This window comes from Urocampus carinirostris, chromosome 6 (genome assembly GCF_059441175.1).
Source record: "Urocampus carinirostris isolate Australia breed hairy pipefish chromosome 6, RoL_Ucar_1.0, whole genome shotgun sequence".
Lineage (NCBI taxonomy): Eukaryota > Metazoa > Chordata > Actinopteri > Syngnathiformes > Syngnathidae > Urocampus > Urocampus carinirostris.
Window position 1 is genome coordinate 35639104 of NC_142354.1, and position 26961 is coordinate 35666064.

Consider the following 26961-nt stretch of genomic DNA (forward strand, 5'->3'; position numbering starts at 1 on the left):
CTCGGCGCACTTATTCCACCGGTCCAAATCTTACCGTTAGAAAAATTTCATAAATTGGTCCCTTCACTGAATAAGCTGCAGGGCTGAACATTTGGGAAAAAAGTAGCGGCTTATAGTCCGGAATTTACAGTACGTTTTTTTCAAGTAACATGCCCAACACTAATCATGACGTGCCTACGACGTCAGGTGAAGGGTCATGCAGTGCGTTTGGAACATTTGAGGTGAACTCCAAGATGAAGTCTTTGCAAATTTTCCCTGCAATCACGGACCTTTTATTGAAGTAATTACGACGCTCGCGGGCAAACGCAGGAGATTCCGTCTGATCTTGCGCACTACACACAAAATGTTACACTGAAACAACTTGTTCCAGTTTCCCGAAGATTTATTCCTCTCGAGCTCTTCCTGCTCATCAACGAGCGTTTCTGTTGCTGCAAGGCGGCCATTACCTGTCATTTTCATACCTCAGCGCGTGTAGGGATTTGCCGTCCTAACCAAAAGCACCATGACAACCGAAAGCCTGGCAGATACATCTTCAATATTTACTCAAACAGAAAGACCATCTATGCTGATATGTATACATTCTTACATTATACACGATATGAAATAAAGTTAAGCGATAACAGCGGTATAGTATTACTTGTAGTAATATTTCACTTCCAGATGAAAACGGCTCGCACCCTTTTACTTCCTGTGTGCAATTGGTATCTTATAGGTCGCTTCGAGTTGAAAACGGGTCACCATTCAGTAAGTAAAGAAAAATTTAAAAATCCTTATTACTGGTGTTCGTTTAACTATTAATGTTGGATCATTCCCTGGTCACTTACCGTCTAAAACTGGTAACTTCTAGGTTACGTTGAGTTGTAAACCGGTCACTACCCATTAAGTAAATTTAAAAAAAAACATAATTACCGTAAATTCCGGACTATAAGCCGCTACTTTTTTCCCAAACCTTCAACCCTGCGGCTTATTCAGTGATGCGGCCAATTTATGTAATTTTTACTAACAGCCGCCAGCGGTGCTCGAGTACAAAAGGTAAGATTTAGACCGGTGGAATATATGCGCCGAGGAAGACTGCAACTAGCTTGTGCACAAATTAAATCAGCGTAGACGTATCCTCATCATGCAAATTGCAAAAAGAAAGGCACATGACGTGGCTTTCAAGCTAAAAGCAAACGAGCAGTCCGATAAAGAAGGAAACAGAGCTACTGCACGTAAACTTCACTTTGTGAGCGTGTTTTTTAATAAGGGAGCGTGGGACGACGTCTATATGACAAAGTATCTTTCCTATACTGGGGAAGACGACATTGATGACGTCAGTTATAAGGAGGAAGAAGAGGACGGGTCACCGTGCTTTCTACAAGCACTGTATGTTTTTTTTTTTAACAGACCCGTTTACTGTGTTGCGAGCGTGTTGCTAGTAGCGTTTTGCTACCCTTCACAGGCACGGTTTGGGATGAAAGTTACAACATTATAATTAAAGCTTTGAAAACTCTTTCGGTGTACCGTCTTTCTTTGTAAATAAGTGAAACCGATGTATAATATGTATTTGCACCTGTATATTTTTGTAATGTATTTATTTGAGATACTTATTCTGATATGTTTTGCGAATTAAAAAAGAGGGGCGGAGCAAACGCAGGCTGACGGGAAGTGGGGTAAAGGTGAGTGAGGCCTGTTGTCGCGGCGGACAATAGTGGATATATATTTTTCCCACCCTTACCTTTGGAAATATAGACTTTTTTTCCTTGGATTAGTTTCAACGGGTACCCGGACTCTGCAGGTCTGCATCAAACTTTAAGTACCGGTATCATTTTCTCTTCATTTTGCCGGCTGTGGTTTTTTGGACTGTGCACTTTATATTCAGTTACAATCGCAGGACTCAAAGCCGGGTTTGGGCTAATTTTGTGATTGTGTTACATGTTTTAATGTGGGCGCACGCGGCTTATATACAGGTGCGGCGTGTGTAAGTACAAAATCGGTTTGCCTCTCAAAATGTGGTGGGTGCGGCTTATAATCAGGTGCGCTCTATAGTCCGGAATTTACGGTACTTAATTTGTTAATTATGAATGTTGGGTCATTCCTGTCACTTCCCGTGTCAAACTAGAAACTTCTGGGTTACTTTGAGTTGTAAACCGGTTACTGCCCATGAAGTATAACGATAAATGTTGGGTCAATCCCTGATCACTTCCTGTTAAAAACATGTCACTTCCTGTCACTCTCTGTGTAAAACTGGTAACTTCCGGGTCACTTTAAGTTGTAAACTGGTTGCTGCCTATTAAGCAAAGAAAAAAAAAACATAATTACTTAAATATGTTTTCATCTGGAGGGATGAAAGCTTGACACACTTGGGTGCTGAGGTGCTTAACTTGTTTGGTTGTTTGGGCATTTGGGGTGGCTATGGTCAAATTTTTGTGTGTTTTTTTGCTACTTTTTCCCTTTTTTTATTTTCTTTTTTTTTTTTCTGTCTTGCTGTCGGTCACCCCTCTCGAGGGATATGACCAGGGTAGATAGATAGATAAATGTTTAACTATAAATATTGGGTCATTACCTGGTCACTTCCTGTTAAAAACCTGGCCCTTGTGTAAAACTGGTAACTTCTGGGTTACTTTGAGTTGTAAACCTGTCACTACCCATTAAGGAAATTTAAAAAAAACATAATTACTTAAGTTTGTTAATTATGAATGTTGGGTCATTCCTGTCACTCCCCGTGTCAAACTAGAAACTTCTGGGCAGACATGGGGACTTGAGACTTAGTGACTTGGACTCGAGTCGACTCGAGTCGCTGTTTTTATGACTTGTGACTTGACTTGGACTTGGCAATCTAAGACTCGGGACTTGACTTGTGACTTGACTTGCCCAAGAAAAAAATACTTGGGACTTACTTGGGACTTGAAGGTGAAGACTTGAGACTTACTTGAGACTTGCACATGTGTGACTTGGTCCCATGTCTGCTTCTGGGTTACTTTGAGTTGTAAACCGGTTACTGCCCATGAAGTATAACGATAAATGTTGGGTCAATCCCTGATCACTTCCTGTTAAAAACATGTCACTTCCTGTCACTCTCTGTGTAAAACTGGTAACTTCCGGGTCACTTTAAGTTGTAAACTGGTTGCTGCCTATTAAGCAAAGAAAAAAAAAACATAATTACTTAAATATGTTTTCATCTGGAGGGATGAAAGCTTGACACACTTGGGTGCTGAGGTGCTTAACTTGTTTGGTTGTTTGGGCATTTGGGGTGGCTATGGTCAAATTTTTGTGTGTTTTTTTGCTACTTTTTCCCTTTTTTTATTTTTTTTTTTTTTTTTTTCTGTCTTGCTGTCGGTCACCCCTCTCGAGGGATATGACCAGGGTAGATAGATAGATAAATGTTTAACTATAAATATTGGGTCATTACCTGGTCACTTCCTGTTAAAAACCTGGCCCTTGTGTAAAACTGGTAACTTCTGGGTTACTTTGAGTTCTAAACCAGTCACTGCCCATTAAGTAAATTTTAAAAAAAAACATATTCACGTATTTTTTTTTAAATATAAATGTTGGGTCATTACCTGGTCACTTCCTGTCACTTCCTGTTTAAAACTGGAAACATCTGGGTTACTTTGAGGTATAAATCGGTCACTGTCCATTAAGTAATACATTTTAAACAAATAGCCAAGTGTTTGCATTGTTTTGACCCATTTACAGTCCATGTGATCTTTTAACAATTAAAACTGAGTAACTCAAGTTTCTGAGTAAAATTACAATTAAGTTCGGGTTTCTCCTTTTTCAACTCAGACGTTAGGTCAAATATAACCAACTAATGGGTTGATTTTGATCTAACTGGTTTTAATCTGAACCCTATTGCCTGTAAAGAAAAATAAAAGAGCATAATTCTGTTTTTTATGTGTGCAGGAAGAAGTTAAACAACTTATCTAGACCCCTTTTTTGCATTATCTAAGTATATTTAATAAAATCACTTTGAATATGATAAAATAGCGTACTGAACAGCTTTAGTTATAGTAGAGTCAGACAAGTAACAAAAACAGGCAGAAATTTAAAGCAAACAAAGAAAGGGAAATTGAAACAAAAATGATAACTTTATTTTTTTCTATGTGATTTTTCATTCTGGTTATTTATTATATGCATTGTATAGATGTTTTTACTTTATTTTGGTTCACCAATTCTAAAGTGTAACTCATTTTATACAATCAGAGTGGAGTTTCACATTTGCTCTGTTTATTTTAACCATAAATGAAATGAAATGAAATGATCTGCATTTATATAGCGCTTTTCAAGTCAATGACTTCCCAAAGCGCTTTACAGTGTGCTTCACATTTCCCAATAGCGGCCTTGTATTGCAGCCATGTAAGACGCTAACCTGCATATTGGGGTATTAGGGGTTCAGTGTCTTACCCAAGGACACTTTGACATGTAACACGGACGAGCCGGGATTCAAACTGGGATCCCTTGATCCCAAGACAAGCGCTCTACCTCCTGACCTACTGCCGCCCCATACATTTTCCTACTAGATGTTTTTGGCCATGATAAAGTCTAAATCTAATAAATGACTTGGATTGTTTTGTTGTCAACCATATATTTAAATTTTAAAACATTTGTTGTTTGTCCTCAGTTAAATGAATATGATTCACCTCTTTTCTCCTACTCGCGTTATCGGACAAATAAATCAAAAAGTTCAAAAGACAATCGGTCTTGTCGCGAACATCAAAAGTTAAGAGAGGAGAGGAAAGGTTGTCATGTTTATTGTACTTCATGTGCCGCACCAAAGGCAATTACTGTCCTTCACTATTCAAGGCCAGTTAAAACAAGTGAAAAATCCTTCGCCTCCCTCCTCTTTCATTGCTGCAAAGCTGTAACTAGCCCTAGATGTTCAACTGTTATTCTACTCCACCTGTCAAACTTCATATATTAATTTTTTTCTCCTCCTTTTTTGTTTTGGCTTGCATTTTTCTCTCATTAAATCCAACAGAGTGGATGTGGGGTTCGCAAGTGCCTGCAGCCTTCAGTCATGTTGGATGCATATGGCTCCTATTAGAGGCGTGTTCCAGCAGACCATCTATGTTTTACTTTTATTCCCAGACGGCTCGCAGGAACTGTAGTTTTAGTGTCCGATGAGTTTGGATTCGGGATCCCCGTCGAGGTTCTGCTAACCTCTGATACTTGAATGACTGCGTTTGTCATACAATTGGATCTGGGAACCTCTAAAAGGCTGTACATCAAACAAAATATGAATATAAACTTTTTACTGTGTTTCCCCAACTGACTGTATATTATTTTATTGGTGGACACCCTTCAAAAAAATCCCCAACCCTCAGAAATTGGCTCCATACATATCCCTTGGAAGTTTAAAAATGTACCCACCCAACACTGGTTTAACTTAGATATGCCTGCAAAATGTTAACCGGCTATCATAAAAAAAAACTCGTAAAAAAAATGTTGAAAATGAGAAAACATTCAGGGAGTTTGCCGTTTTGTTTCCCATTTTAAGGTCAATTTACCCATTTCCCGGGATTCTTCGAACAAAAAATGATCCTGTAGATCCTTTTGAAAATGAACTCCATCGAAGTTGGTTGAAACGTTTTTTACATTCTGTCCCAAAGCCTGGAAGTATACGGAGGGTTCATACGGGTGCTTGAATTGCTTGAATTTTAATTTTGTGTTTTCAAGGATTGAAAAGTGCTTGAAATCCAGCTGAAGTGCTTGTAAATATTTAAAATGGTTGCAATGTTTTTCAACAAATACGCTTAAAAATTAGGCCAACACTGCTCTCTAGTGGTTTTGATTCTTCCTTTGTGATTAACTGCAGCTGGACTTAGTTTGTACGGCATTTTCCTATGAAGCGTCATCGCCCCATACCCCATACTAGTCGCGTCCGAGAGAATGCTACACCTAAACAGGCCACAATGAAATGTGCATTGTGCGAGGTTTACGTAACAATTCTGAACATTTATTAGGGGCTTTGCAAAAAATTAAGGTAGTGTTTCCCAGGGGTAAATTGTAACGGAAAAGTAGGCTACATATTACCGTCATTTTTACCCAGAGATCTGTCTCAAAAACAAACATAATTGAGATTTACTCAAAATCTAAAAATCATGTCTTGAATAATGCACACGCAAGATTAAAAATCTCATATGTAAATCACAGAGATAAATGTGGCTATGCAAAATACATGATTTATAGCAGATTTTTCCTTTTAAATATACCAAAGAAATTGGAAAAGTGACTGACATTGCAGGTCCGTAAAAAGTACTCGTCAAAAAGGTGTACAAACCCTGTATACCTCTGAAAAGTCTCGAGAAGCTATACCTGCAATCTACTAACAGGAAGTGAACCATCCGGGTTCGATTTTACCATTTGCAGGGGGGGGGGGGATTTTCTAAGGTTTATTGTTCTATATTCTTTATCAATTATCCATTATCCGTTATCGGTCAAATCATAATACGCTACAAAGCCAAGAGGCTGAGTCAAGGTCCTAGCCACAGAGCCAAGCAGCGATCAGTGCCAATGCACCGTTCCCGAAGGTACTGATATACCGGGCCGATGCGTGGAGTGGACAGAGCAAGCTCTTATTCCATCTCCCGATTGCAAAAATCGATTGGAACTAAATGTCCTTCATTGAAGCACACGGGGGTTTTGGGGTTTTTAAGGGTTATTGTTCTATCTTCGTTATTCATTATCCATTATCCGTTATCGGTCAGTTCATAAAACGCTACAAAGCCTAGGAGCCGGGACACTTACTCTCAGCCAAAAGGCTAAGCTAAGGTCCTAGCCCTAAAGCCTTGCTGCGATCATTGCGAATGCACCGTTCCCGAAGGTACTGCAATACCGGGCCGATGCGTGGAGTGGACAGAGCAAGCTCTTATTCCATCTGCGGATTGCAAAAATCAAAGATCAGTGCGAACTGAACATAAATTTCTGGCCGTGAAGCAGACGCTGTCGGGCACAGTCCAAAAATCCTTTAGCTTCCAATTCCAGTTCTTTGTGAATTCAGATTCAGATTCAGATTCAGATTCAGATTCAGATCTACTTTATTGTCATTCTAGTACACGTGTATACAGAACGAAATGTCAGAACGAATTCAGCTGCAAAGGCATGTTTTTTACAGCAGCATTAGTTTTTGGGGTTAGGGGTACCACATATTTCTCCAAAAGCCATTTATGGAAAAGGACAGGAAGTCTGTGATTTTGGTTAGAAGAGAAGATTTCAGGTTATTTTCAGGTATCCTTCTCGTCAGAGGGTTTAAAATCCAGAAACGATCAGGTTTTGCTTTGAAGTTGAGTCTTTGGCTATTTAGGGTATTTACAGAAGAAGAAAATTGCATTGTGGGAAAGCTAGTAGCTAATGAGCTGACTACCTAGGGTAGGCTAGAAATATTTCCCCATGAAATTCTTGAGTTTCAACAGTCTAAGCTTTACCAAAAGTCACTAAACCTATCATGGAATTTAACTGAATTAATTTACTTACTGCCTGTTATTGATTTAAGAGGCACTAAAACTATTTTACCAGGCTTTTTACGCTCCTTATTCAGGTTATCTAATATGTTTTTACTTTAAAGAACATTTTAAAATGAGTATATTTGCTGAAATGTACAGTGTGTACTATCTGACCTTTAGATGTCGCTGTATTTGATCCTACAACCAAAATTGAGGGCTAAATAGCACATGGAAGAATACATACAACAGAAACTCAAAGAGACGAAACCACACAATTTTTTTCCTTATTTTTTGGCAAGCCTTTCTCAAGCTTTTCGTTATTTTTGGGTACCCTTAGCAGCAAGTTGTCTGATAATTATGTCATCTCCCTCGAGGTGAGACTTTTTTTATGTAAAATAATTCCAAATTTCTCAACTAAAAATGTATGTTGATGGAATACTTTGTGTTTTTTGCCTATTATTAAAACATTTTTAATGAATGACAATTCGTTTTACCACAAGGAAGCACTAAATATTACACACTGACCTTTAGGTCATATTTTTACCTAAATAAAGTGAAGTGAGTACATCACCCACTACTATTATAGACAGGGGATGAGCTTGACCTCAAAGAGAGAACGTCTGCAAATAAGTTACTTAATTCCCTGTATTAATAAATCATTTCTGTGCTGTTAAGCACCACGGAGAGTGACGATATAGAACTACGCAATTATTAATGACTAGCCGACGTTTCACTATATGCCGAGGTAAAACCGCTGCATTTAAATGTGAGTCTTTCGCAACATTGGCCGTACAAAATAATAAGAGAAAAATTAAATACAATTAAAATGATTAATGAATACATTTTAATACATTTCAAAATATATCTTTAATAAATATTAATGTTTTAATAGTTTTTTTGTATTTAAATTGTCAAGACAGGCAATCTAACGATCGATTTGAAAATACAAAATAGATCAACTTGAGAAAATAATACTAATATGAGCTAAATTACTAATGCAGAACACTATCTACTTACCTCCCTACCATGCACAGTCTTTCTATCTAGCTACCTACTATCTGTCTGTCTCTGTCTCTCTGTCCCTCTGGCTGTCTCTTCTCTTTCTCTATTTATCTCTGTCTGTCTGTCTATCAATATATTGGCAGTATAAATTCAAATGCAATTTTTAAAATGATTTATTGTGGTACCCACTGAGCAGATAATTGATAGGGCAGATGATTTACAGTAGCTCAATTAGCTGTTTTTAAAGATTATTTTTCTTATTTCTGGACAATTACCTGAAGCACACTTAATGAGACTCACTGATCTACACAGTGTGATATTGAGGTATGTTTTACCTATTTTCTCTTCAGTCAGTTGCCAATTCGGCCATCTTGTCTATCTTGTCTCGCTTGTTGTCAATCATAAAACAAATTTGGCTTTGGTTAGAGTTTTTTCTTGACTCTGCCACAACTTCAGATTGGAGTCTGTTTATTTCTAACAATAAAAATGTTTTTCCTAATTTAACTACTGAGCAATCTATGGTCTAGCTCTTTAATTTGAAGCATTCTTCATTTCATCTTGCTTTCCTCCATTTGAAATTTGTTTTTTTTTTTTATTTCCAGGGGATGTTTACATCCAGCCGACCCAAGACACCAGGAATCCTGTGATCTACGGAGTCTTTTCAGTTTCAGGGTGAGTGTCTTAGAATTTTTGCAAAAGACAAAAGAGGCAAGTGGCTAAAATCCAGGAAGGCTGATCCAAATCATTAGCAAATCATCCAAAAACAGCTAGGAAAAAATGTTGTAGCGCAAATATTTTCTTTATCATCAAATATTGTATGTTCAAAAACAAGATGATGAAAAGGAAGTGCAATCACTAGACACAAACAAAGCTTGCGGCCACTTAGGCAGCGCATGGGTGTTATTTTTATGTCAGTGTGTCAGGCGGGCCTCGGTTGGAAGAAAATGTTTGTGTTTCCTTGGAAGAAGCCGGCACCCGCCACGCTCGCGTCCCTCTGTCATTATATGGGCACTCTCTCACTTGCTTTGTACTCCCTTTCAGATCTGTGTTTAAAGGCTCGGCGGTGTGCGTGTACTCCATGGCAGACATCCGCATGGTCTTCAATGGTCCTTTCGCCCACAAAGAAGGACCCAACTATCAGTGGGTGGCCTACACAGGGAAGATTCCCTACCCCAGGCCTGGCACTGTGAGTGGTAAACTCAATCAGATGGAGTATGCAAGTACTTTTGAATGTTATAAAATTATGTTTCTTTCAACAAACATTTAAAAAAATAATAAGAAAAAAAATTAAAACATTCTATGTATTTGCTAAGAAACAATAACGAATATCAGATTTGCAAGAAATGTTTAAAGGGACATGGTGTATTTTATTACAAGATGTCACTGTTTGGTGTAGTGCAACCAAAAATGTGCTTAAAAAGCACAAGAGATAATACAAACTACCAGAATGACCTTTTTTCATCTCAAGCCCAGGCTTTTACAAGGCTTTTAGTTTTTTGGGGTCCCCATAGCAAGATGGCGGATAATCATGTCCCTCTTGGTGAGCCACATGATGTTTTAAATAAATACAAATGTTTGACCTACGGGTATTTAAAAAAAATGCATATTCATATCATTGTTCATGTATTTTTGCTTATTTATCAAATCAATATAGTTTTTCTAATGAATTATGTTTTCTACTTCTAGGAGTCACGGAATAATACACAACTTGAGCTAAATAATAATACTTGGTCTATCACTATCACCCTCTGCCAAGGCAAGAGAATTGCGTGACTCACTCTGCATCTGCAGATGTTCATCACAGTAATAGGTTATATGCTAGTCGTGTGAGAAAGAAAATGAAAAAAAAGGGGAGTTAAATGAGAAATAACTTAAACACTCAATACAAATAACTATTTAATATTTTTAATTGTATATTTCCATGATGACTGGCAAAGCATAGCCTCACTTGCCTCACTTGACTGCACGTAACTGATAGATTGAAACCCAACACAGTTGAATGTGGTTTAAAGATCTGACAAAATGGTCAATGTTTGTAAAATTTACAGATGTAAAAGGTAGAAAATGTAAAGCACAAAGACACAAGGCTGAACTAAAAATGTTACATCAACGTGCTGAACAATAGAAAAACTCCCATTTGTGTTTTCCTTGGACGTTATGTAATAATTAGCATCAGGGCTCTCAGTCTCTATCCTAAAACAAAAGTGTCCTGGTAATAGATCCTAAAAAAGTCATGATCAGCCATCACCACAGCAACAGCACCAATGTTTTCCTCCATCATAGCATCAAAAGAACTATTTTATGGGGCAGCCAAACTGTATCCATATGTCGGCTTTTAACCTATCGCACGTGTCGTTTTGAAACGCAGTGTCCCGGAGGCACTTTCACCCCCAACATGAAATCCACCAAGGATTACCCGGACGAGGTCATCAACTTTATGAGAAACCATCCTACTATGTACAATGCCGTCTACCCGGTGCACAAGCGGCCCCTGGTGGTCCGAACCAACGTGGATTACGAGTTTACCACAATCGCCGTCGACCAAGTGAGGGCCGCTGACGGTAGCTACGAGGTCCTCTTCCTTGGCACAGGTCCGTATGACCATTCACCAGAGTGCTTGAAATTATTGAGACTGCTTGTTTTTGTGTTTTCAAAAATTGAAAGGTGCTTGAATTTTGGGTGCTTGTAAATGCTTAAAATTATTGTCATGTTTCTCAAGTCTGCTTTAAAATGACACCGACACTGATCATTGGTAGCTTCACTTTGCCATTCCATTTCTTCTTCCCTCCTGATTTACTGCACTGTCCTCCTAAGCGTTATCTCCCCGTACGGGATGCGCCCAAGGGGACACGTGCATGCTAGACCTAAAACAGTGCACCATGGAATGTGTATTAGTGCCATCATTTATGGACATTTATTATGGGCCATGCAAAAAGTTAAGGTAGTGTTTCCAAGTGGTAAATCGTAATGGGAAGAACTTGCAACTGAAAACGTAAGCTACATATTACCATCATTTTTACCCAACACCTATAATATATATGTGGCTCTGCAAAATGCATGATTTATTCCAGAATTTCTTTTTTAAATGTACCAAAGAAATTGAAAAAGCGATATTGCAGGTCTGTAAAAAGTACTTGACAAAAAGATAGATGGATAGATGGATTGAGACAGACAGACAGACAGACAGACAGACAGACAGACAGACAGACAGACAGACAGACAGACAGACAGACAGACAGACAGACAGACAGACAGACAGACAGACAGATAGACAGATAGACAGATAGACAGATAGATAGATAGATAGATAGATAGATAGATAGATAGATAGATAGATAGATAGATAGATAGATAGATAGATAGATAGATAGATAGATAGATAGATAGATAGATAGATAGATAGATAGATAGATAGATAGATAGATAGATAGATGGATAGACAGATAGATAGACGGATAGATAGACGGATAGATAGACGGATAGATAGACGGATAGATAGATAGATAGATAGATAGATAGATAGACAGACAGACAGATAGACAGACAGATAGATAGATAGATAGATAGATAGATGGATAGATAGACGGATAGATAGACGGATAGATAGACAGATAGACGGATAGATAGACGGATAGATAGATAGATAGATAGATAGATAGATAGATAGATAGATAGATAGATAGATAGATAGATAGATAGATAGATAGATAGATAGATAGATAGATAGATAGATAGATAGATAGATAGATAGATAGATAGATAAATATTTGCTCAAGATCTAAAAATCATGCATATATATTTGTGGCTCTGCAAAATATATGAGATTTTTTCTTTTAATATCACTGGAGAAATTGGAAAATTGACTTTGAAAATCCTGTTAAACCCTGATTCATTAATAATATTCACTTAGCCAAAAATAATTTTAAAATGACCCAATTTTAAAAAGATAACAAGGTTAAAGAATTAGTGTGTATTTTTTGTTGCCTCTTAGTGCTAAAAAAAAACTTTATATGGTCCTGTTTCTAATTAGGGTTGAAAGCCATTCTTTATATTTAAACTTTGGCTTTAGTCTAAGACACAAAGACAATTTACAGTAGATTCAAGTTCGAATCAGAAGCAGCTTTAGAGACATAAATGACCTCAAATGACATTTTGCCCGTTCATGAACATGTTCTCCGCATCTGCTGTTTGTCAGATCGCGGTTCGGTGCAAAAGGTCATTGTCTTGCCACGGGACGATCTTCAGACCGAGGAGCTGGTTTTGGAGGAAGTGGAGGTTTTCAAGGTTCGGTGTCTCCGTCTTGCTATTCATATTTTCACTTTATTTGTCGTCTGAGCTCCAAACCCTAAGATTCTAGTTTTTTTCCGGCAGGTTCCCACACCCATCACCACCATGAAGATCTCATCCAAGCGCGTAAGTCGGACGAACGTCTCAGATAGCGACAGAGAAGCGTATGCTTAAACGGGCTTTCTCTTCCTTCGACAGCAACAACTGTACGTGGCTTCCGTACTCGGCGTGACCCATCTAGCACTCCACCGCTGCGACGTCTACGGTGAAGTATGCGCCGACTGCTGTCTGGCCCGGGATCCGTACTGCGCCTGGGACGGAAAATCCTGCTCCAGATACTCAGCCTCGCAAAAGCGGTGCGTCCCTTTGCTGCACTATTCCAACTTGCAGTACATAGCCTTGCGTTCTATGCGATAACTCAGGGGTTGTGATTCTATGGCTTATGGGCCAGTTGTGCTTCTTTCATAATTACATCTGGCTCGGGGATGAAATTCACTTTTTAACGCATTTAGGCCGGGTGTTTCTTACACATTGTAAGTCCAATCAAGTCATGTAGTTGAGTGTCATCTGCATAGAAATGGAAACTAACAATATACTTGCAAAAACCATATAAGAACTGAAAAGGAGGAGACCAAGTACTGAGCCCTGCTGGACGCCACAGGTAACACTAAAAGGCTCAGAAGACATAGCACTTTTCTAGCACTTTTCTAGCACTTTTCTATCTCTAAGGCTTGTAAGAAAAGACGTCATTTAGATTGTTCCCGTGTCTCATAGCCAATGAAATGCATTGTAATACACATGCAAGTGTAACATCTGCCTTCTACCATTTCCTAGATTTTTTTCAGGTGTAAAGTTTAGGCAAGTTAAGAAAAAAGGAGAATAATCATCAATTTGCTTGAGGACTTTTGAAACAAATGTTTTTAGATTTCAAAGATGTCAAAGATTCCAATCTATAAAAAGGAATGGGGGACGAATAATGACCACTCAATTTCCAAAGTTAGAATTGTAACCATGTCACATAGCTGATAGTAAATGCTGTCATTCCTTATCCTTCTTGTTTGCAGTATTTAGTAACATTTTTACAAAAGACCTCTCCTCGCACCATGTTTTAGAACCGTTATTCACGACAAATTCACGATCTTAATTGAAAGAGGGACATACATTTTAAGTGGAATATTTGTTGATATGGGACACAGGCTCTGGCATTCGCATTATCTAATGTATTTAAAATGCGGGCTCATAAAATTAATTGTTTTCTCTATTAAGTATGTGTTAACAATGCCCAACTGTACCCTGTATATATTTCTCTTCTACATGTCTATGCGGAAGGGCAGAGTGATATCACGCGTGTGGTCGTCGTTTTCTTTAATTGTAGAATGAAAATGGTGAAAGTAAGAAAACGACTTTAAATACAATCCAAATGCCATTCCAAACCCCAAAAAGATGAAAAAGGAAGCGTATCTAAGCATTTCATATACTTGGACATGCAGTAAAAGGAGCTGAAATGATGATTTCAGCTAGAAGATGGTGTCAGCAAGTAGAATATTTATATAGACCACTTATAAGAAATCCTGTGAACGTCACACAGTGAAATTAAATGCATTAAAGAAACGGCTTTTGTCTGGAGTTCAGGTTTGGCGTTTTTTTCTAATATTGTCTTAAAATATATGGTGTGGCTCTCACTGGGAATAAATGTTTTTTTTTTCATGCCTCTTTCTGTCAAAAAGCTTCCCAAACCCAGACGGGTGAAGGAACAGCTTTGCTCTCATAGTGTTGTCTAACCTCCAAGTACAGATAAGTTTATATAAATAATGGACAACAGACAATACAGTATAATTTACCCCTGGAAAAAAGTAATAGTACAGCAATATTTCAAGAATCTGACCGCTACATGTTCAATAAAGCAGCAAAGCTTTGTGTCTGTATTATAGTGTCCCCTAGTGGGTAAGGCATGAACTCCACCGAAAATCACAAAGCCATTTGAATATGGAATTCGACCAATTAATGTGTATTTCTTTATAAAGTACAAGATAAAGTAACACCTACGTCCTATGATAGCAAAATGGTACATTTTTTACACAAACAGACAGGATGAAATTATATTTCAGGAATAGTTTATGTTGAAGAACTCCAAGGAAAAATATGTATATATTTCCCTTATTAAGTTTAGTTTGAAATAATCATTATTAATTAAAACTTATATATTTTTTACCTTATTGTTGGAGCACTTTGCTCTTTTTAAGTACAATTTATCTTTAAAACTTTTAAACTTGTTTCTATAGTACATTTGAGGAAAACATTAGCAATATGATAAAAATGATAAATGTCAATCATTTTAAGAATAATTTCCTACCAAGAATTGGAAAACAATTAGCAAAATAATCATCAATTTTGAATGTTCTTTTTTCTAGACTTACTAATAACAAGTCTTTGGATAGACATACATTTCAGGTGGATTGGCCGGTTCAAATTGTCCCTAGGCGTGAATGAGCGAGTGAGTTGTCTGTCCCTGTGTGCCCTGCAACCAGTTCAGGGTGTCCCCTGCCCACTGCCCGAAGATAGCTGGGATGGGCTCCAGCAACCCCGCGACCCTACTGAGGATAAGCAGTGCAGCTAATGAGATGTGATGAGACTAAAAACATGGTAAAATAAGATGAAATCCAGGAGCAACGTTTTCAGTCTCGATTTTATTGTTTTCCCAAGCTCGGGTTTAAAGTGTTTCTCTGAAAAGACAGCCTACTTGAGAGTTTAATTCCCATTGTAACATTAAATGTCTCCATTAAGAGACCTTGTGTTTATTTCCTAATTATGTCTTTTTTAAATCTCATAATTGTATGATTTTATCAGTGATGATACGTCGATTAAGATGAATGCTGGCTTACTGAACCCTGCATTTTATTTGGTTTGATATCAAATTCTAATAGAACTTTAAAATTATTTTAGACGCAGCCGTCGTCAGGATGTCAAGTACGGCAACCCCATCCGCCAATGCAGAGGCTACAACTCCAATGGTGAGCATAGAAGTATCTGTGAATGCAAAACCTCTGTACTGAAAATCATAACTATGCTACCTCAAACTACTCTTATTTTTAATTAATGTGATTCTGGCTAGCCAAAAGAATGTTTTATATTAGGAATATGCGTCATATATTATTTTGATGATTGTAGGTATTCTACAGAGTGAATCAAGGAGCAAGGTTTTGGGTGCTCTGAGGAGAGTGATGAGCAACAAGAGTTGGATGTTAAGAGGAGACTGTGTGAGAGTGTGATTGTGCCGACTGTGTGGTATGGTGCAGAGACTTGGAGCCTAAACGCAGATTTGAGAAGGACATTAAATGTTTTTTAGATGAACTGTTTGAGGAGTATGTTAGGAGATTGGATAGATTGAGAAATGAAATTGTGAGAGACAGAACTGGAGGAGTAGTGGAACTGAGCAAGCGTGTGGATAAGAGAGCACTCGGTTGGTTTAGACACATGGAGAGGATGGATGAGGAGTGAATGTTGAAGAGGATCTACAGAGCAGAAGTAACTGTGAGGAGACCAAGAGGAAGGCCGCAATTGACGTGGATGGATGGTGTTATGAGTGCACTGCAGGAAATAGGTCTAAATATGGAGGTAGCTAGAGCTCTTGTTGGTGATAGGAATGGGTGGAGAGCTGTTGTAAAAGGATAGTAGGATGTTTGGACGCGTTCTAAGGGATGGGCAGGGCACCCGTATGATGCGGCAGGGGTAAACCAGCGAAAGCTGGCGTGCCCTGCTGTTGAACAGAAGAGTGTGTTGTGTCACCCTGACCCGAGTGACATGGCCGCTTTCTGGTGTCCCGTTTCATCTGGAGGGACGAAAGCATGACCAACTTGGGTGCCGAGGTGCTTAACATGTTTGGGTGTTTGGGCATTTGGGTTGGCCATGGTCAATTGTTTTGTGTTTTTTGCTACTTTTCCCTTTTTTCTTTTTTTTTTTTTAATTTTCTTTGTTTTTGTGTGTGTTTGTCTTGCTGTCGGTCACCCATCTCGAGGGATATGACCAGGGTAAATAGATGGATGGATGGATGGATGGATGGATGGATGGATGGATGGATGGATGGATGGATGGATGGATGGATGGATGGATGGATTGATGGATAGATAGATAGGATATATTGAGGTGGCAATATTGGGGTAGAGCTCCAGCTTTTGAAATTTAAAGAGCAACACAAAATATCTTATCTTTTTTATTGGTATTTTGAGAACATTTCAACCATGGCTTTCCCATTTATACATTAAATCAAATTATATCAGGTTGTCTTTTCTAACATGTACAACTTTAAGTGAGAATTATTTTGATAAATGTTTTTGAGGGAAAACATTATTTTGCTTGATAAAAAAAAGGATCTACATTTTACTTTTTACAGCAAATAAGAATACTCTGGAGACAGTTCAATATGGGGTCGAGGGCAGCACCACATTCTTGGAGTGTCAAGCTCGAACCCCTCACGTCTCGCTCAAGTGGCATCTTCAGAAAGAGAACAGTGACAGGAGGAAAGAGGTGATTCTTTTTTTGGTATTATTACAGTTCCCACTCTTTATACTATCTACTCGGGACGTGAGAAATTGGACACATGAAATGCCTTTCTTAAAAAAATCTTGCCCGACATATAAAAGATTATTACGTTGTGAAACTTTTCCAAAACTTACCGCTAGAGGGCTGTGTGCCCCTGCGCGCACCCATTTTCTTTAACCTCCTGAAAACCAGGGCATTAAAGTCATTTTTTATCCTCTTATTCATCCTATTACTTTATTTTTATGTTTAATTATTATTTGAATGTGTTCTAAGTGCCCAGAAAGATATTTTCTTAAAGCTATTTAGGGTTAACTTGGATGCTTTTGGGAGGCCGGGTGCCGCTCAAATGGTTTTCAGTTGTTTAGTATCGAGAACATTTGCTCGAGATACGAGAGATTCTACATACGAGCACGATCTAAAAACGAAGTATCCCAGGTAATTAAGGAAGTAGGTTTTTAAGGTTTATTGTTCTATATTCTTTATCAATTATCCATTATCCGTTATCGGTCAAATCATAATACGCTACAAAGCCAAGGGGCCGAGACACTTGCTCTCAGCCAAGAGGCCGAGTCAAGACGCCACATGCCAATACATCTAGGATCTTACAGTGACATTGGTGGGGACATAGCACATTTTTAAGTGACCAAAAAATATTGGTAGGGATAAAACAAGGATTGCTCAATATAGGTGCAGGCAGGTTCCCTCTGTCAATGCCAAAACCTTTTATCACTTTGGTGATATCTAGTGGCATCTTGGCAGACATGGGGACTTGAGACTTAGTGACTTGGACTCGAGTCGACTCGAGTCGCTGTTTTTATGACTTGTGACTTGACTTGGACTTGGCAATCTAAGACTCGGGACTTGACTTGTGACTTGACTTGCCCAAGAAAAAAATACTTGGGACTTACTTGGGACTTGAAGGTGAAGACTTGAGACTTACTTGAGACTTGCACATGTGTGACTTGGTCCCATGTCTGCATCTTGGAACATCTCAAAAGAACAGAAATTCTCTAAATCAGAGGGTCTTCAACGTACTCTCCACGGGCACAAGGTAGCCTCTTCAACACCCGAGTAGCCCGCAAACAGGTTCTGAAATTAGCTCACCAGCGATTGGTTATTGTTATTTTCTAGGAGATTAGATTTTTTTTTTTTTACTGGCATGATGTTTTAGTGGTTTACTATGCCTATTCTAACTCAACATTGGTTTGACGTGTCCTTAAACAGTTGAAAATAAATATTTTCTCTAAAAAGTTTCTTTTAATAATACCCAAGCTTGTTCAAAGAGCCTTTATATTATTTTTTCACTGCGCCTATCTGCTTTTATCTTACTTTCATCATCGCTGTTCTGGTCACAAAGCTTATTGCGCTGAAGTGAAGGAGGCGGCGGGATCGGAGGGTAGAGAGTGATTTCATGGAAGTCATGGTTTACCTTAATTGTAGAATGAAAACGGTAAGAGTAAGAAAAGGTTTGTTTCAAATACAGTCCAAATGCTACCGCAAACCATCCAAAAAAAGAAAAAAATAAGAGTTTATTCACGTGCATCTAAGAAGACACGTACGTGCTTGCGGCACACAAGCAGCTTGACAGGGACTGCAATGATCATTTCTGCCAGAAAATGGCATCAGCAAGTGGAATATTTTGAACTAACGGACACCAGATTTTACTCTTACAACCAGGTAATAACATAGTAACAACATAGTAATAACATAATAAGTTGTAATTTAGGATGTGCATATCAAACTGGTAGGTCTTCACGCCAATCAGTAACAAAAAGTAGCTCTCAGCATCACAAAGGTTGGTGACCCTTACTCGAATGGGTACATTTTTTCAGCAAATAATTATGGGGATAGGCTTAACTGGGGAAAAAGAATAGTTACCATTGTGATTATGTCAATTAGAATCTATTTAGCAATATTTTTGCCCTTTAATAACTTAAATTGTTCGCCAAGAACTGTAGAGAGACACTATAACATCAATCGTCATATTTACTTTATCATCCACATAGAACATCCAATCACGCTGCACTGTTGATCTCAGCAAGGAGCTAAGATCTCAAATGAATCATCTCCATATTTCCACCCCTACGCCAGATCCGTTCCGAAGGCCGCATCCTTAAGACAGACCAGGGCCTCCTGATCCGCTCCCTGCAACCGGCAGACAGCGGCATCTACCAATGCACGTCCACGGAGAAGAACTTCAAACACATGCTGGTCAAGCTGCAGCTGGTGGTCCTCTCCAGTCGCACCGTCAACAACGTCCTGGTGGAGACAGGAGCGCCCTCCCAGCCCCTGGCCCCGCTGCACTCCAGCGCCTGGACGCCGAGCGCCGGTCAGTACAAGGACTTGCTTACCATCCTGAGCCAGCCGGAGATGGGTCTGATCAACCAGTACTGTCAGGACTACTGGCAACTGGGGGACGGCGGCGGTGGCCTCGGGGACGGAAAGGTCAAAAGCCTGAAGGAGCTCAAGGAGCAGAAGAAACCCCGGAACCGCCGGCATCACGACGAAGTAACGAGCCCAGCGGAGACATGAGGGGCCCGGAATGACCTGCCTAGAGTCCCCAAACACAACATTAGCCCTCCTATGTTGAGAAAGGACTCCTAAGGGACGCAATAGAGCTGAAAAGACACAAACTCTTGGATAAAACACACAATATTTATTGTAGGTTGTAAAAAGTAATTCTTTCTACCTATCTAAGGAAAACAAATTGTGAATAGCTTGCTGTTGTTATTATTCTAATGTTCTGCTCAGTGTTACTGACGATGTGTATTATGTCAAAATGTGTTTTTTTTTTAACGTTTCAGTGATTTTGGGAGCGCACAGGCAAGAACTGAAAAGCGGAACATGGACGCAAACCCCTCTCTAAAAAGCTGTCAAACGATGGTACTGATTAGAAATTTTTTTAGGACCAACTGGTAAACACAAAACCGTTTCTAAAATGTGAGAAACGGATGAGAGAAAGAAAATGGGCTAGTGTTTCCTTACACAGCTCTGGAAAAAAGCTGCAAAATAATCCTGTTTCTTATTGTCCCTTATATGAATGAGTACAATTTTGTACCGAGCGCCACTTAAAAGAAAATAAATATGATTTAGAAAGTCAATGTTCGCAAAAAAGTGCATGTATTTTTACCAATATTGTAAAGTAGGATGTGTGAGTACCAATACAGTACTCTCGACGGTATTGGTTCTGTCTCACAAATACCAACCGAGTATTTCATTACAAACTTTTTGTCATTAACAGGGTTGGGTAGGGTTACTTTAACTCGATTACTTTCAATTACTTTTGGATTACTCCAATACCAAATTTGCTAATAAAAGACAAAAGAAACTAAATATGAATAAAATGATGACTCACAACACGTGGTAAGCTTTCTCTCATGGCTTTGATCTCTTTGATCTCCGGCAAAACTAACATAAAATGCGACAGAAACAAAATGAAAATAAATCCAAACAGCTTGCCAACATCATTTTTGCCGTTCCATGTATTCCGTTACTCCCTGAGCCTGCACAAAATTTAGTCATTTTATTCATATTTAGTTTTTTTGTCTTTTATTAGCATATTTGGTAATGGAGTAATCCAAAAGTAATTGAAAGTAATCAAGTTAAAGTAACCCTACCCAACCCTGGTCATTAGTTAAAGCAAAAGTACATTGGATTTTTTAGGTATTCGTTAACAATTCTGAGTCATTTTAGGGAGCATGGCAAGATATTTATGTAAAAGTGGTACCATTATTTAGGTATGTCGATCAATAACGTTTCAAAAATTAAGTATCGGTTCGAATAAATGGTACTGTGCATCCCTATTTGTCATTAAAACATATATATAAGTCATTAAAACATAGTTTTAACATTTTATCATTGTTGTTTGTTCATCATCTAGATTTTCACTCAATGGGTTATAACTGTTTTTCCATCGTCCTGAAAATAAAACTGTTTATGGAAGAATTTAGTCTAGCATCTGAAATTTTCTTATTATAAATTCAAACATTTGTCTGCAATGATTTTGCTGACTGAAAATTACGTAATGCTAAATTTTAGGAGTAGCTGTGTATTCTGATGATCCAGCCTCAGCGTTTTTGCCCATAATTAAGATCTTGAGCACTTAAAGGGACATTGTGTATTATTTAACCACTAGATGTCACCCTATTGTGTACTACAACCCACAACAAGTACTAAAAAGCACAAGGGAGAATACAAACTACGGAGAGTTACCTCAGCTACCTTTAGGGGAAGCTAAAGGTATCTTGAATTAATGCTTCTCAACCTACAAGTATTTTTTTTTAAATGCATATTTATTCCATAGTTAATGTTTTAGCTTGTTTTTAGATCAATGTTGAGGGTCGTTCTTTCTCACAAAAGAAGTATATTACCACTAAAAGGCGCTAAATAATGTTCACTGTCCCTTAATTTTGTAACAGTTTCTGTCCGGCATACTTTTTAAATTATTTTTAACAAGTTCGCTTGCGAGCTAGCCAGTGGCTAATTGCATTAGCCTGCTTTTGGTTGAAGTCCTATATTGGGTTTATTCTCGAAATGTGTTCTACATTTTTCCAGAACTGCATATAATGTACACTCGACATGGCAAGCCCATCTTCATTAAAATGAAAGAACTTTTCATGAAAAAATAAAAATAAAAATAACTCACTACAGGATAATCACTTCAACTAAACTTGGAGAAAAATAATGTCTTCCCTGAGAAATGGAAGTCAGCTAATATCACATTATGGTTTTGCCTATCCCGCATGACACAACAATTTTGCCACATCTGTCCTGCAAGCAGTGTTCCCTCTGCGCAATTGCGCACTGCTCGCGCATTCTCAGCGCACAGGAAAATCTAGCCAGCGCACAAAAATGAGGGCTCAAAATTACTAATTAAGAAGCGACTCAAGTCAAAGTTACAGTGCAAGAAGGTAAAAATACACGGGTTCCCCTGACGTTGTGTCATAAATGCGGTATTTTGAAGTCAATGTCGAACGAAGTTGAAAAGTAAAGTTAGTAGAGTATGTGAGAACCGGCTTCTTCAGCCAGGCTCACTAAAAGGAACCGGCTCTTTCGGGTCCTAAACGGCTCTTCGGGTTGTTTTTGCTTCTTTAATCCCAACATGAGCAAATATTATGTAAAATTATGCACAAAATGACTTAAAGGAAGGGGGGACTAGAACAAAAAAGGAAAAACAATACCAAAATGAAAAAGTAGTGAAAAGCTGAAAAAAGAAGACAAAAAAAAAGGAAAAATTTAGAAAAAAGCCAGGAAAAAAAGAAAAGAAAGAAATGTAGGAAAAAAGTAAATAGAGAACAAAAAGAAAAAAGTGACATAAACACAATAAACACAATGAGATTTTTTAAAGGAATTTAAAAAAAAGTAGAAAAAAAAACACGGATTTAAGAAGAAAAAGTTTGTATGGCATTCAAATAATTTCCAATTATATCAAGTCACACATGGGATTATGGTTGCTCATTGTTGTTTCAAGCGCTGCTCACCGACTTTGTGTGAAGGCTCAGACCTGTGGAAAATTACAGGGAACATTGCCTACAAGCGATAACATCACCAAATATTTCACAAACATGCTTTTGACATCCACTCCATAGACAGTTCCAGATGCACGTTTCCACTAAATCTCACACCAGTTCAAATTTTTCATTCCTGCCGTTTTCACATTCGGGTTTCAACTCGTCTTACCATTTGAAATGACAGCAAAATTCTAATTCATTCAGGATATACTTTTAATGGGGGGATGAGAATATTCTCATAAGCAATCCTGGTTGGATAGGGTTACTTTAACTGGATTACTTTCAATGACTTTTGGATGACTCCAATACCAAATATGCTAATAAAAGACAAAAGAAACTAAGTATGAATAAAATGATGACTCACAACACGTGGTAAGCTTTCTCTCCTGGCTTTGATCTCTTTGATCTCCGGCAAAACTAACATAAAATGCGACAGAAACGAAATGAAAATAAATCCAAACAGCTTGCCAACATCATTTTTGCCGTTCCATGTCTTCCGTTACTCCCCAAGCCTGCACAAAATTTAGTCAGTTATTTAGTTTCTTTTGTCTTTTATTAGCATATTTGGTATTGGAGTAATCCAAAAGTCGTTGAAAGTAATCCAGTTAAAGTAACCCTACCCAACCCTGTAAGCAATGTTGACAAGAGGGTTTTCCCAGGGTGCATGGCATGTACAGTGTACGTAAAAGTGTTTAGTCCAAAAATATCCTTTTTTTGTTCCTCTCGATGTTGGTGAACGTCGTACTCGTTGTGGGAATACACAAAATAATATCAAGAAAAGAAAAATAAGAAATACTGTATGGGCTTATCTTATTTTGTTGGTGTCCGAGTCCAAATTGTATTTAGAACTAAAGTCTTGCGTTTTGTTGACTTCCCTTTTGGGTTATAGGTGCAAATAATTGACATTGAAAGGATGCACACTTGTTATATTGACTTGTAAAATAATAATTATGACCTCTTCCCCTCAATGTTGTTGACTAATGAATAAAATCTTTATATTTTATATTAAAGGGAAAGTGTGTATTATTTGACTACTGGAATGTGTCGCTGCACTGTGTCGTTCAACCGAGAAGAAGCGCTAAACAGCACGAGAAGAATACAAACTACGGAGACTCAAAGTGATCATGGAGCACCATTTTTCTTCAGGTTTTTTAGGATACCCCTAGAACACAGGTGTCAAACAGGCGGCCCGCGGGCCAGATCAGGCCCACTGAGGGATTGAATCCGGCCCGCGAGACAACACTCAAAGAAGCGCAAGAGAAAAACAAGCTGCAGGTTGAAATATGTCAACTTGATGTTGCCAAAGCGAGGTGCCTCTCACAAAGACACTGTACTTGTATTTATCTCTATCTCTCTCTCTCTTTCTTTCTTTTCCACCCCTTTTCTCCCACTCTGTCTCTTTGACTCTCTGTGTCTCTCTTTTTCTCTTCCTTTGTTGCTCTTTGTTTGTTTCTCTCTCTTTGTCTTTTAACCTCTTTTGCTCTAACTTCCTTTTTTCCTTTTCTCTCTTTTCTCTTTCTCTCTTCCTACCCTTTGCAAATTCTTTTCTCTCCTTCTGTCTTTCGATTTCCCTTTGGATTTCTTTCTTCCTCTCCCTTTCTTTTCCCCCTCTCTCACAACGTTTTATCTTTTGTTTCTCACGCTCTCTCCCTCTCTCTCTCTTTTTCTTTCTTTGTTCCGCCCTCTCTCCTTTTCCCTCTCTCTTTCTCTTATGTCTTTATCTCTTTTCTTTCTCTTTAATCTACTAGTCTGGCCCCCGACAGAGTTTTTGTTTTAGCGTGTGGCCCCCCGAGTTAAAATGAGTTTGACACCCCTACCCTAGAAGCAAGTTTGTGAACAATGTTGTCTACTCCCCATAGGTAAGGCTTATTATATGGCAAATCAATGTGTTTTAAAAAATGCACGTTTATAGGATAGTTCATGTATTTTTACATATTATTCAAATTGATGTTATTGTTTTTTAACAAACTATGTTTTTTATAACTAGGAGGAGATAAAAAATACAGTACACTTCGTTCCTTTAACAAATTGGATTTTAGGGTTTGTTCTGTGGTAACCATGCAAATGTCAAGATTTGACCCTCAAATTAAGTTTTAACGCTATAATTTTGGTTGATTGGGGTGTCCAGACAAGTTTGTGGTTGTACTGGGTCCCAAACTTGGGACTGGGATCCAATGGTAAGATTTCTTTTTTTAATATTCAAAAGTATACTATTGTTTGAAATTGGTTAGAGCAACAAAATTAAGGTTAGAGCAAGGGTTTACATGCTATACTACGGCAGTGATTTTCAATCACTGTGCCGCGACACACTAGTGTGCCGTGAGAGATTATCCAATGTCACTTTTTAAAATGTTAAATTTTATAAAACATTTATGAATCATTTTCTGCAAATATTATGTCATTGTCAAGTGTCTACTGTAAAGACTGGGGGTATTATATATTATTATATATTATATTGGAATTAAACATACATTTGTTCAGTGTCATTTTATAACATTTTGGGTTAGTGGTGTGCCGCAAAATTTTTCCAATTTAAAAAACTGCCCTTGCTCAAAAAAGGTTGAAAAAACTGTACTGCACTATACTACACTATACTATACTATACTATACTATACTATGCTATGCTATGCTATGCTATGCTATGCAACGCTACGCTACGCTACCCTGCCCTGCCCTATCCTACCCTACCCTACACTATACTGTACTATACTATAGAATAGAATAGAATAGAATATACCTTTATTGTCATTGTTACAACATGGGATATATTGTGACAACGAAATTGGACGTGGCACTCCAGTTCCACATTTTACAGTGAGGATGAGGAAAACAAAAAGATAAAGGAGCAAAGAAGATGTTTTAACTGTCTTTGTTGTATACGCTTTGTTTTCCTCCGGACGGAGGGTGTATGAGGGGGTGAGGGACAGACAGAGATGGGCGGATCCAACTAAATGTTTGATCTTACTGTACACACGGTCCAGTGGTTTTTCCCTAATTGCTCAGTCCTTAAATGGATTTGGGAAGTACAGTCCTTAAACATGCCCGATTAAAGTCGTCGGCGACGATAAAAGCTCCGTCGGGGTGTGCAAGCTGCTATTTATTGATAGCAGCGGGCAGGAGATTAGCGCTATGCTAACGTTAGCATCCGGTGGAACGTAAACAGCAAGCACAATGACCACAGTTAGCTCTCTCGGTAGATAGAAGGGTCTACACGATACTGCTAGAAACTCTATATCGAGTGAGCAGTGTGTGTCTTATATACTATACTATACTATACTATACTATACTATACTATACTATAGTACACTAAGCTAAAACTTGGTACTAAAAACATATCTCATTTATGTAATTTTTTTATATTCAAAGATACATGTGAGCTGTTTACACTGTATTTTTAAGAGTTGTAGTAGTTTTATTTTTTTTAAGAAACTAAGCGTCTTAAAAAAAAGAAATTTGACTTACTGTTTAAAAGCAAAACACAATTTTGGCTTTTGTATGCCTTAATTTTTCCTGTATGTGACCTTGAGAGGTCACTATTTCGACAACACAAACTTAGCGTTCCAAAACATGGTTAACAATAGACACGGTTATCCTTTCAATTATGAGTCTCAAACCAAGGTTAGGCTTTTAAGGTTTGAACCGAAACCTGAAAATGACCGTTAAAATCAGTGTTTTATGCAGGGGTTGGTGATTCAAATTATGGGTTTAAAATGTTTACACCAGACAAAAACTAGGAGTGTGAAAGTGAACTTTTGAATGTCTCTCTCACGCACAAAGATAAGACACACATGCAGTTGCATTTAATTGAAAGTGATGAGATTAGGATGCTTAACAAGCCCAAGATTAAGGTCAATAAAATGGGTAGGGTGAACCAACAAAGCTCTTTAGACACTTTACCGCTCTCATATAAAGACACTACACACATATTTGTTTGTAAATGTTTTTTGCATACGTTAACAGTCTTTATTTTTTGAACACACATTACATGGGCTATTGGCCAAGGTGAGCGAGCGCAATATGGCAGCAGAACAATGAGTTGTATTCCTGAAAGTTTAAGGGGTAAAAAAGACTTTTAAATTAGGGTCTGATGTCCTTTGCAGTGTGAGGTTTGAAAATGTTATTGTTTTTTACCATTTACAGCGCATGTGTCAAACTCACGGCGCGCGGGCCACATCTGGCCCGGCGTACAATTATATCCG

The 26961-nt window shown here is 38.2% G+C and overlaps 1 protein-coding gene and 2 pseudogenes across 1 annotated transcript in view; 1 reads left to right on the forward strand and 2 right to left on the reverse strand.

The window, feature by feature from the left end:
• Positions 1 to 23772, forward strand: part of LOC148364675 (semaphorin-3F-like) — a 117312-nt gene extending 93540 nt beyond the window's left edge. The window contains exons 11-19 of the mRNA XM_088338856.1: positions 9029 to 9098; positions 9468 to 9612; positions 10795 to 11017; positions 12622 to 12710; positions 12798 to 12839; positions 12912 to 13069; positions 15657 to 15724; positions 17104 to 17237; positions 19344 to 23772. Of these exons, the coding sequence (XP_088194982.1) occupies positions 9029 to 9098; positions 9468 to 9612; positions 10795 to 11017; positions 12622 to 12710; positions 12798 to 12839; positions 12912 to 13069; positions 15657 to 15724; positions 17104 to 17237; positions 19344 to 19784 (1370 nt within the window). The 3' untranslated portion in view covers positions 19785 to 23772. The remainder of the gene's footprint in view (positions 1 to 9028; positions 9099 to 9467; positions 9613 to 10794; positions 11018 to 12621; positions 12711 to 12797; positions 12840 to 12911; positions 13070 to 15656; positions 15725 to 17103; positions 17238 to 19343) is intronic.
• On the reverse strand, positions 6491 to 6755 carry LOC148364677 (U2 spliceosomal RNA; annotated as a pseudogene).
• Positions 6791 to 6880, reverse strand: LOC148364678 (U2 spliceosomal RNA; annotated as a pseudogene).
• Positions 23773 to 26961: the final 3189 nt, after the last annotated feature.